General features: G+C 41.6%; 1 protein-coding gene across 1 annotated transcript in view; it reads left to right on the top strand.

Annotated features, from left to right (window-relative positions):
* Positions 1 to 13,024, top strand: part of slc30a6 (solute carrier family 30 member 6) — a 41,609-nt gene that overhangs the window by 9,429 nt on the left and 19,156 nt on the right. Inside the window, exons 5-7 of the mRNA XM_063875399.1 lie at positions 8,824 to 8,866; positions 9,504 to 9,569; positions 12,647 to 12,727. Coding sequence (XP_063731469.1) covers positions 8,824 to 8,866; positions 9,504 to 9,569; positions 12,647 to 12,727 — 190 coding nt within the window. The remainder of the gene's footprint in view (positions 1 to 8,823; positions 8,867 to 9,503; positions 9,570 to 12,646; positions 12,728 to 13,024) is intronic.

Here is a 13,024-nt window from a genome sequence, read left to right as displayed (position 1 = left end):
GAACTGCAGGTTCAACAGGAATTACAGTTTTGGGGGGAAATGTGCAGAATACATGGTGGGATATAGAGTGAGATGTAGGGTGTGTATCAGTCGGAGGATTGGAGAGTGAACTTCATCAGACTTCATACCGTAAAAGTAGTGGATATGGAGGTTACTTAAGTCAGCGTTTAGGGTTTCATTTATACGTTGAATGGAAGGACGAGTAGAAAAGAGCTTTTTGTGGAGCACAGAGGAGGAGAGGTGGAATCTTGACATTAATGGCCTGACTGAAACATATTTCATCCAAAACTTTTGCCTTTAATCTACAGTTTAGAGTTTACAGTTGCCTTATGTCAGTGCTACCTGTCTCTCTTACTGTCTGCATACAGCTTTGCAGTGAGACAGCTGTGCAGTGAGACGCAGTGTTTATGGTCAGCGAGGCCCCCTGTCTGCCACCAACATTAAATCCTCTCAGGGATTCCATCACTCAGGAAAATGCTGCCACGAAAAGAACAACAAGCAACCTTACCCCCGTTCTGCCAGCGAATACTGCAGCATAAGACACACACACACACACACACACACACACTCGGTGGTGGCGTCGGGTGTCGTGCAGACAGGAAGCGGAGGACAGAGGTATCGAACAAACGGGGGGAAGGCGACACCGCCGTCGATACTCGGCCATGAGGTGAACTACAGGAGCAGACAGCGGCCCGGCCTCAGTACTGTCAGTCAGTCTGCCCTGCTCAGGTTTAAAGCCTCCTCACAGCACACACACTCATACCCTCAGTCCATATGTTACTTTGCCCTGGTAATTCATGGCTAATCCTAACCCCTTAACTCTAATCCTAATATAAAAAAAATGTGAAAGAAAGCTTACAAATTCCTAGAAAACATGTGATTGGGGCTGAGTCAATGCCGCTTGGTCCTTTAGCAAGATACTTAAACCCAAGTTGCTCCTGATAGCCAACAGTGTGTGAATGTGTGTGAACGTGAGCTTCCTTGAGCAGGTAGTACCTCACATAAAGCGATACTCAAATTAAATCCATTTAACATTTACTGACCTTTTCAATCCCTTCAGATTGTGTTAACCGTTTACCTTATTTCAAACTTCTAGACAAAAACCAAAGCTCCTATAAACCCATTGACCCTCAGACGAGGTAACAGGAAGTGGTAGGAAGACTCGTTTTCCAGCTGTAGAACATTCCTGCCCCTCTCTATAGAAAGGCATTTACCAAACTCCCACCAAAGGTCACATGTTTGCTGTCCTGCCGTGAATCCCATTATATCAGCAGCCGTGAGTTCTGTTCTTGAGACGGTCTGAGCTGTCTGCTCTGTAATGGACCTCACTCTCATTATTCTCATTCACCGTGAGCCATCAGCGCCTCGCCCTGAGATCTGCACAGGGTGCCCCCCCCCGCTGTGTGTACGCCTATACGCCCAGTGCAGCTCTATGGATGCATGCATGTATGTGTTGGACTGGATGTACAGCCGACGCCTCCAGTGCATTTCCGCCTTGTCTCTAAATGAAGTGTAACCTAGATAGAAGTTTGTCCCCGCACATACACATCTCCCCGCTGACCCCCCCTGCAAGTCTAATACCATGTTCCAGAGCCTCGTATGTACGTACAGAACATGCTGTTGCAGGAACACATGCATGACAGCACACACAGTTCTGGCCCCATTAACTCATGACTAAGGGCTTAACAAATGTATAAACACACACACATACACACACACACACACACACACACACACACACACACACACACACACACACACACACACACACACATACAGTGGTGTAGACTCCATGCATGCTGGTGCACTGAGGCGGTTAGAGGAGTTCAGGGGGCAGCTTATCGTGTGTGTGTGTGTGTGTGTGTGTGTGTGTGTGTGTGTGTGTGTGTGTGTGTGTGTGTGTGTGTGTGTGTGTGTGTGTGTGTGTGTGTGTGTGTGTGTGTGTGTGTGTGTGTGTGTGTGTGTGTGTGTGTGTGTGTGTGTGTGTGTGTGTGTGTGTGTGTGTGTGTGTGTGTGTGTGTGTGTGTGTGTTGGTGTGGTCATGCTCCTTCAAAGGTATCAAATTGTGCAGTGGACAACTGGATCAGCTTTCAGCCTTTTTACAAAGTAAAGACATCAGCTTTTCGTGTCATCAGGCTGCACGCACGCACACACACGCACGCACACAGACACACACACACACTGTAGCGCTTTAAGCATCTGTGTTTCTGTGTATATATTTCCACACATCTCCCCTTTTTGTCTTCTGACACACACACACACACACACACACACACACCTACCTTAGCTCTCTCATTCACCTGAGCTCACCTCACTCTCTCTTGAGTCTTACCTCTGTGTCGCTCCCCTCACCTGAGTCCCCCTCCTATTGCCTCCACTCCTCGCATCTGTTGGAACGACACTGCCTCGGTGTGTGTGCGCTGGCCTGTGTGTCTGTGTGTGTGTGCATTTTAAACTTGTTATTTTACACAGGGGACTTTTGACGGGTAATAAATACGGGAGAAACATGAAGAGACACTGCTAAACAATCCTCCGAAAGAAAATATTCACTCTTTCCTTCATATAATACATCACTCTCATTATCAATATCCATCTAAATAGTATTTTCTGTGTGTGTGTGTGTGTGTGTGTGTGTGTGTGTGTGTGTGTGTGTGTGTGTGTGTGTGTCTGTGTGTCTCCGTCTCCAGCTGTTATCGCTGAGAAACCAGGTCAAGTGTCTGTTCCACAGACGAATAAACTCACCTCCTCCCCCTCCCCCTCCTCCTCATCGGTGATATGATAGAAACACTGATAAGAGAAAGAGTGTGTGTTGCTGTGGAGCAGCGTCATGTTTATGGTTTTGTGAGATTATGTTTTTGGACATGGAAAATTGGCAATAAAACCGATGTTTCCGACTTTGATGCAGAATATTGCATTTTATAGATCTATCGTTCTCATTTTTTCTCTCACTTGCTGTGAATGAAGCGGACAAAATAATGGAAACACATTTCTCTCTTTTTTTTTTTTGTACATTTGGACATAAGAGTTCCAACTGTTGCTATACTGTATAACACTGAGAACTTAGATTTCTTTTTGTCATTGTTGTCCATGTTGTTGTGATGTGCATGGATGCAGTGTTTGTGTGCATATCCATTAGTTTGTTTGTTTCTCATCCAGAGGGGGGGGTGTGTGTGTATGTGTATGTATGTGTGTGTGTGTGTGTGTGTGTGTGTGTGTGTGTGTGTGTGTGGTCCCCAGGCCCTCGGTGTTCCTGTGTGTCAGAACACAGCTGGTGAAGCAGTCTGTCCCAGGGGGCCTTCAGTAAAGCCAGTGTGTGTGTAGCTCCTCTTACTCCCCAAACAGCCACTACATCTGCTTTTTCTCTCAGTATGTCTCGATCATCTTAACACACTGATGATGTCGCTGAATCTGCTCCCACATTTAAAGGGACAATGATTTTATAAATTCCTTTGGTCTATAGATCTCCAAAATCTTTCTGTATTTGAAAAACCAACGGTCCAAAACCCAGCAAATCCAATTTCTAACTGTATGGGCAACAAATTCTTACATTTGAGAAACTGAAACACGCAATGCAACAGATTTTCAAAATATAATCCACATGCCTGATTTGGAGTCTGGGGCGACAAAAACAAACACATTATTTATATTTAGTAGATTAAATTCAAGTTGTGGCTGTATGGGGTTGTTTCAGCCTCGTTTGATCCAAAGACTTCCAATAACTGTAACGTAAGAAAGTCCAAAATCCCCCCCCCAAAAAACCTACCCCTGGAATCTGAAGGAACATATCGCCACTTAGTTTTCCTAATGGCAGTTTTGTCTTAACAGATGATGTTGCATTGATTATCAGCAGAGGGGGGGTACTGGGTCAGGGCACAGGGGGCATAAAGAGGGGGGATTTGAGGGAGATAGCGTTGTGTTTTTTGGTTTAACATATCACTGCCAGCTGCCTCTCAAATCCCACGTTGAGACACGAGGATCCCTCTGACTCTGGTTTCATATCGACAGAAGCTGCTTGTCATATGAGGAGTTGTGTGTATGTGTGTGTGTGTGTGTGTACTGATTGCAGACATGCTTGTTTTTTTGTACGCTTCTTCAGTGTCTCTTCGGAGTGCAGTAATTGTAAAATATTTAGGGCTTTGCTCATATTTTGTATCCCAGTGACACCACATTCAATATAGATGAAAAACGTTTCTCTATAAAATTGCACATTTTTTAAATTGTTGATTTAAAACATTTTTTTTTGCATCGATATTTTTGGTAATTCATCGGCTTTGTCCGTGTTTTTGCATCGTAAAAATGATAGGCTTTTACATCACCTTCAGATATAGAAACACAGGAGTTTGAGGGTCTGAGATATTCAAGCTCTGTTTGTCAGGTGGTTTAGGTGAGGTATAATAACACACTCTCTCTGAAGTGTTGTCATTTTGAAAGTTACATAAAAAGGTATGTTCTTATTTTTTGCCATGCAGACGTTTTTTAGTTTTATAAAAAACGATGTGCTGTAATCGTGTGTGAACATCACATGTCTAATAGTACTTATTGAACTCAATAACTCCTCATTCACATGCTCAATGTTCTGCCCTCAAATGAGCCGTTATATCCTGGAGGTTGGTAAGGTGTGTGTTGGCATGTTAATAAACACAGTTGTGGTCACTCGCTTTGTGTACATGCTCTAAGTGAGTGAGTGTGTGTGTCGGTGTGTAATTGTATGTGTGTGTTCCCTTCAGTCTCATGTTTCTCCCTCATTGGTCAGTGTCAGCGTTTGGCAATTTTCCCATCCTCCTCCACATCATCTTCTTCTTCCTCCTCCTCCTCCCCATGGAGTTTCCTCACCGCAGCAGTTGAGGCGTTCGATAGAAGCTTTTAGTTTACATCTGCAGCACAAAAGCTGACCTGACACCACAACCCTTGGTCTGCGTGTGTGTTTCAGTGTGGGTGTGTGTGTGTGTCCTGGGTCTCACTTTCCTGTTTACCGGACACTAAGCTGCTGTGGTTAGCAGAACCAGCTCTTCGCTCGGTTCTTGCTTCATGTACGGCAACTTTTCCTCACCTTAGGCCAGCTTCAAACCTTTTTGAGGGGTCTTTACCCTCTGTGACAGCTACCCTGATGCTTGTTTTTATCTTGTGAGGTGTGTGTGTGTGGGTGTCATCAGGACACACGGTGCTCCTGGAGACGCCTACTGTAGCAGGTTTTAGGGACTTTGCTCGGTTTATATTTCTGTCAGGTGACAGATTTTTGCCATCAAAACTATCCAAGAAGAAGTGACAAACATAAAAGATGTGTAGTTGAGATCAAAATTAAGTTTGCTTTTAAGATTCAGCATCTTTCGCTAGGATTGACATCACAAACTAAACCATTAATCAATGAATCTGTTTATTTATATAGCATCTGATAGACTCAATGTGCTGAAAGAAATAGACTAAGATCATAGTTAAAGATGAGAACAGCATTACATTAAATCTCAGTCTGAGATAAGAGTTTTACAGATGTGTTGTAAAAAATGAGGGTCGAGTTTAAACATGGCTTTGTCCGAACAAGGGTGCCAGATGTAAGGGGGGAGGAAGTAGAAAATGGATCCCTCCAAATTAGATCAGATCTCCAAATGTTGTCTCATTACATTTTTACTTAAAAAAAAAAGTTGCAGCCCTCAAATCCGAAGGTTGTGGGTGCGATCCCAGCCCCTGCTGTGGGCTGATGTATCCTTGGGCACGATGCTTAACTCCAAGTGGCTCCCAATGGCCAAAGGTGTGTGAGTGTCCTTGAGCAGGTGGGCCCTTGTATGGCCTCTGTGTGGACGTGTGTTAATAACTGGAATAGTTTTGGATGAAGCACTATATAAATACAGTCCATTTAAAATACATTTTTATTTCTTTTTGTTATTTCTGTTCAATGCTCATTCCATGCTTAAACGCAGTCTGGTGATTGGTCGATGCAGCTCAGAAGGAAGATGGCTGTGCTCGATGTGATGTTGAAGATAATTGTCCTAACACTGAAGCTCAGATGATGTACACTGATGACTGCAGGGCCCACACTGTAGACATGCTAATACACATCTTGTATGCACATTTACTTTGAATGAGCTTATACTATTTGATTACTGTATTGTGTGTGTGTGTCTGTGTGTGTTTTAGCCTGTGGTTGTGTGTGTGTGTTGGCTGCTCCTCTGCAGACATCATTAAATATTTATCCTTCTGCTCGTATTTCTCCTCTCTCATCTATCCGTTTCTCGCTTCCTTCCTTCTTTCCTTTCTTCACTTCTTGCTCCTTCCTCTTTTTAAAATCATTATGCTTTCTTCCCTTTTTCCTCTCACTGTTTAGAGTTTTCAAACAAATTAGAAGTGGGAAGAAGGTAGTGAAAGATGACAGAAATGACACCAAAAGGTAAACGAATCATAAAGAAAAGAAGAAACTGAAGCGAGATGTTTGCGAACGTCCTCTCCTCTCTTTATCGATCATTTCTGAAAACAAACGCTGGGATTTTAATCCGCCATTCTGCTCTGGGTATTGAGTTTGTGTGTGTGTGTGTGTGTGTGTCTGTCTGTACACGTGTTTCTGTGTTTCTGTGTTTGTTTGTTTGTTTGTCTGTTTAAAGCGTGCATCATATTCTCCGATCATTCTGTGTGTGTGAGACTGAAATAATGTCTTGTTTGTTGCTCTGGTATCACACACACGTCCTCTGGGTGTCAGTGTTTGTAAGCAGGAGACTTATAAATTGTGTATGTGTGTGTAAACTTATCTGAGGGGAAATATCAGCCCGGATATTGATTTGGTCCGCCCGTTTTCAGGGTCACTGTGATGTCAGCGTTTGTGTTATTATTGCTTTTATTGTCTGCAGCTTTTTACTCAACACAACACCATGACATCAAACCTCATTGATCTGCGGCCAGAGCTGCTGCGTATCACAATGACAACAGCTAAAATACTTTATTATGGACATTATATGGATTTATAGGCATTAAACACAATGAAACTGATGTCAATTATAAATAGTCAGTGTTGGTGCCAAAAGTCAAAACATTTTAGTTCATTTTCATCATAAATCAAAAAGTAAATACTAGTAAAACATTTAAAAAGTCAGATCCATCAAAACAAGACATCCATGTTTTCATAATTATTCATAAAAAATATATATTATGCTATTATCAATTAAGAGCCTCTGAGGTCATAGCTTGGCACCTATAATACCTTTTATATTCTTTGACTCATTATTATATGTTACATCAGTCTCAAAATCTCCGGATGTAATACAAATGATGATATTTTTATGCTGAATGATTTATCTTATCCTTTAATTTGATCCAAACATTTTTAGTTAAATGTTCCTTTTTATAATCAGATTTGATGAGCATTGTTGGAGGAAGCCCATCATTTTAACCAAATAGACCACACAGCCCGTAGTTGTAAGGTGCTTTTTTACAAATCGTCCCTTACTAGCCGTATCTCTACCCCCAGTGTTACGCAGTGTCTGTCCCTCATTCACTTTCCCTCCATCTGCCTGTCTGTGTTCATGTCCATCAGCCTGTCTCTCTGTCCTCTAAACTCCCTCTGTCTGCCCGTCTCCAACCCTCATTGGAGAGTCTGTCACTCAGCCTCTGTCCTGTCTGTCTGTCTGTCTGTCTGTCTGTCTGTCTGTCTGTCTGTCTGTCTGTCTGTCTGTCTGTCTGTCTGTCTGGCTCTTGGGGGCCTCTCTGTCAGGATTACACGGCGTCAGGTTGGCCAACATGGACTCCGGTGGTGGGGAAACAAAATGTTCTTTCGGCACAAAGCCGCTCTAATCCGCTCTCCTCATCCCCCACAGCAGAACCTGATTACAGAAAGCTGGTTGGCGGGCATTAGGACAGACAGACAGAGAGACAGACAGGCAGGCAGGACATCCCTGAATCTGTGAAGCTGCCTGTTTAACTGACTGATGACTTTATTGGCTTGTTGGCTGACTCACTAATTATCAATCTTGGCTAACTAACCGTCCAACTTTCCTGTCAGCTGATTGGCTGATTGGCCTCTGTCCAGGTGATTGACTCAGGGAAATCCTGCCTGAATATCTGCCAGCCTATACAGTGACGCCATAACTTCCTGACCCAATAGAGTACTGCAGGGATCCTAAGAACTGGAACTTGAGTCAGCATTTTAACACTTCCTGTTTCCTCGTTTGGAAGTCAACCTTTTTTTAGCGTAATTGATTTTAACGTTTTGTTCTACGACATATAATATGTCCCTTGTTAGTAGAACCGCACCAAATAGTTAAAGCGTTATTCGTAACGATTATATAAATCTGAATATTCTGCACGTGCATTCGCTCGGTTTGAAGCTGATATTGCTGCACAGTTGCAGATAAAGATTAGGTTTCACTTTATAGTCTGTTGGTCAATGTTCTCTAAAATCGCCGGTATTACTTTCATAAGGAGAAAAGCGCTTCTTAATCCTTTATCTTAATCCATTACTTTTCCACAGAGAGGACACACACACACACACACACACACACACACACACACACACACACACACACACACACACACACACACACACACACACACACACACACACACACACACACACACACAGTCCTTGTCTAAGTCAACAGTCCTGACAAATTATTATTGCTTATTCCAAATTTTACATCTCAAGCTTTTCCTCCAGTATTCTTGATTTAAAATTGGTCAAATTAATGCAGATATGAAACTTTTCACATCTTTTATCTCAGCGTTGAAGTTATGAATTCCATGATGAAATATTTCACTTTGTCCTTTTGCTTACAATGCCAACAATGCTTTAAATTGACTTCTGTTTGATCGCTGTCGGTGTTTTTTGTTTTGTCATTTCAGCGTTAACTGCCTACACATACCTCACCATCTTCGACCTGTTCAGGTGAGTCATCTGTTACAGGTGTTTTGTTCAGCTTTGTTCACAAAGTACATTATTATTGATGTTTGTACAGAGAGAAATAAATAATCACTGTCCAAATGAGCCATTCCTAGTGCCGTCTTATAACATGTAAGGATTTCCTGTTTTATTATGCCCAATTTGATAGCCAAAGGTATTGGTGTTTCTTTTGGAATCAAACATGTTTTATTTTGTTTCATTTTATAGTAAATACAATTTAAGTGTGATTTTTTTTCAATGAAACATTATTTGATTTTGTTTTTTCTGATAATAAATGCTATTTCCTTTCATTTCAAAGGACATTTATTATTATTTTTAAATGTATTATCAGGACCAAACCTTGCTTGGTTATCTTTCTTGCGACTGCATTAATTCTGAAACTACTCTTTACACATGCATGGTTAATATTGAAGTGTAAATAAATAAAATCACAAACAGATGAGAGGTAACGCTCAGTCTGCTCAGCTGTTTCATCGGGAGAAATCCTCCTCATGAAAGATGAATTCTGAGATAATAATGAATGAATAAATACATACACAAAGAAGAAGTGAACTTTAGTCGACCCTGTCTGTTTTTCATTGTCTGCCTGTTGTCTGTCACTGACTTCCCCCCCCCCCCCCAGTTTGATCACCTGTCTCATCAGTTCCTGGGTGTCCATGAAGAAAGCCAGCCAGGTCTACTCCTTTGGGTGAGTTCACCATTTGTGTCTTATAAAGTGTAAACAGCTCAGGGTTTTGCTTCGTACAGGTTTTCCTTTTGGGGTAAAATTAACTTTTTAAGATAAAGATGGATGGTGTCAAGTCAAACCAAGCTGGTTAGATGTCGGCTCCAGGAGTGGAATAAAGTCTTTCAATCTGGGGTATTCAATAACATATCCACGTCTTATCTCTTCCCAAGTCAAACTGTGTTTTAATAGGAATTTAAACTCGTTTTCTTTGGTCTTAATAACAAAATTATTACAAATTATTACCAAAAAAATGACTAATACATTTTCAAAAAGCAATAGACATTTAGAATTTGGAATGAATGTTAGAGGTAATGTAAAATGAAACATTTACCCCTCCACCCATTTTCCTGGATCTCACCGCCATAAAATGTAAAACAAGAGAAACCGATCATTTTTCAGTTCCTGTGTATCTGTATCAGTAGATTTACAGTCGGAGCTCCATCTGTGTTTGTTTATGTTCTGTCATTCACTGCCAACACACACACACACACACACACACACACACACACACACACACACACACACACACACACACACACACACACACACACACACACACACACACACACACACACACTGTAAGCACAGATGTAGCATCGACAGAAAAGCTCATTTACAGGTGACCTCTGACTTTGAGGTGTTGCAGAGTGGTGATCGAGTGGAAATCTGCTTTTCAGCTTCACTTGGCTCCCATAATACGTGTGTGTGTGTGTGTGTGTGTGGGGGGGGATATATTAGGTGTGGTTTATTTTAAGCCTTTTACTCAAATTAACAATTATCAATTTGTAGCTTTGTTGCCTAAAAATAGCCAACAAGTGAGTGAACTGTAATCTGGTTCCCCTTCAAATGAAGAAAGCGGTTTCATTGTGTAGGAAGGTAACTTTGTAGGAGCGAAGGGTTTGTTGATCCACATAAACTTGCTATAAATGGTAACATTTTTAGAATTGTACACAGTAGAGCCTCATTTCCTGCTTCTGTTGATCAGTAGACAAAAGACAGCACATATAGCAGCACCAGAAAATTGTTTTGGAGGGTCCATATAATTAGAGAAACAAGAGAACAAAAATAATAGACAGAGGCAGCCTCTAACTTTGTTTTTCCCAAAACAAAACCATTATCATTAAAGGCTAGAACTTCGTCCCAGGCAGATTTTTGGTTGGTGTCCACAAAGTTATACACAGAGCTCAACAGCAACAAACACAGTGAGTGATCACACACAGATATCAAGAGATGCATATTAAACATCACAGAAATATATGCTTAAAAGTAAGTCGAGTAGATGGGTTAACTTTGCACTTTTACTGAGATGTGTCCCTTTGATGAACTTCGCCTCAAGACCCTCGCTTGTCTTGAAATTTCCTCCAACGCAAATATTAAGTACGTAGTTCCTCTGCTCTTCTTTCCAACCAAAATGATTGATTTAAAGTTTGCTGCAGAGGGAGACACAGGTGATGCTGTGAGTCAGTGTCCAGCAGACGGCAGCTTTTCTCTATGGCGCCTCGATAGATTCGCCATAGTGACCCCTGACCCAGTAGCAGGGAGGCTTCAGCCCACACAGTGTACCACGAGGGTGTGTGTGTGTGTGTGTGTGTATGTTGCTACACACATAACATACGTAACCCATTAACCTGTAGGTGTCTGTCCATTGGATCGTCGCTCGCAAAACAAATCGTCTCTCCTCTAGCCACACACACACACACACACACACACACACACACACACACACACACACACACACACATACATGGAAATTCTCATATTTGTTTAAAGATTGGATTCCATGTAACTGGTAATTAATATTATTATACTAAGCATGTTTTTTGGATACTTACATGGATACTTTTGACCTATGGGCATCAAAGCAACTATCTAAGGTGAAGCCCACTGTTGAATACCCTCGAACCTGCACTTTTGAAAACGCCTTCAGCCATGTTTGATTCACGGCGTCTCTGTCCGGTCGCTTTACATTGTTTCTCCGTATCTGTAATTCCTCCGCCTGTATGTGGTGACGTGTCTTTATAATGCCCATCACATGATGCACAGAAGCTCTCAGTGTGGAGGTATTACACTGCGGCCCATCAGATCACTGACAGTCAGCGTCAGCTTTAACCCCCGTCAGCCCGGCAGACCACTCACTGAGACAAAGCTGCTCATCCTGCACAGACCTCAGGCTGACCTCGTGCCCGGGGCACGGGTTCAGCAACAGTAACAACCGTGTATCAGCCACATATGATGCTGCCATGTTGTTGTTGCCATGTTACCAGTATTGATAACAACAATAAAAGAGTTCAATAATAAACTTTATTTTTACAGGAACTTTAAATACTCTGTTAAAAACACTTTGCATCGTTCAAATAGACACTAAATATACGACAATTTTTTTACATAATTTATTTTAAAAGTTCCTAATTTAAAATTGTGCAAAACCTCCTAAAATATTTAATGCAACAGACACATTTTTCTATAAAATCTCCATTTTTAAGACGGAAAAGAAATATTGGATTATTTTTTTTGTCTGTGTGGCAAATTTTTGGGTATTTTTAGGTTTTGTTCAGCAGGATCATCTCAACATATTCACACTTCTTTATGATTATTGAAATGTAATCGCGTCTTTTAAACTATAAACCTACCACCGCTACACTAAAGGTGGCTAGTTTCTGATTTGGACACTTGTTAGCAACCGCTGCTTTTAAAATTCACTAACTGGGTATTTACTGATGTATGTAGAACAAAACATTAAAAATCTCTTCAGCTTGTGTTAGCCAAAGACCTAATTTCTGGACTTCCAGACGAGGGAACAGGAAGTGCTACGATGCTAACTGCACTGCTATGTAAACAGTAAATTACTACCCCTTTCAATCTGTTGGCATAAAATGTTGGTGAGGTTTTCCCAACTTTCAATCTCAGAAACTCTGGTATTATTACTTCCCAGTAAAACCTGAACGCACCATTAAACAGGTTGTTTTGAATGGGGTGAGGGGGGAGTTTTCAGGTCGGTTTGTCCCAGTTTTTATGGCAATGTCTCCCTCTCCCTGCAGGTTTGAACGGCTGGAGGTTTTGGCGGTTTTTGCCTCTACTGTTCTCATCCAGCTGGGAGCCTTGTTCATCCTGAAGGAGAGGTGTGTATGTCTCTCACACACACACACACACACACACACACACACACACACACACACACACACACACACACACACACACACACACTCAGACAAAGCAGTTGATAATTAAAGTCAGTATTAAGATCCAGTTTCTTTGTCTCTCTCACTCTGTCTCTCTCGATTAAAATTTCAATTACGTTTTACTACAGCGTTAATATATCCAAAGCAATTCACTAAATATTTCCAGTTGTTTCTTTTTTGTGCTTTTTTTTCTCTCTCCATTATGAGCTTCAACAGAGTGCTTTGCTACTCTCAGCG

Source organism: Eleginops maclovinus, chromosome 22 (assembly GCF_036324505.1).
Source record: "Eleginops maclovinus isolate JMC-PN-2008 ecotype Puerto Natales chromosome 22, JC_Emac_rtc_rv5, whole genome shotgun sequence".
Taxonomy (NCBI): domain Eukaryota; kingdom Metazoa; phylum Chordata; class Actinopteri; order Perciformes; family Eleginopidae; genus Eleginops; species Eleginops maclovinus.
This window is presented reverse-complemented; position numbering and strand designations above follow the sequence as displayed.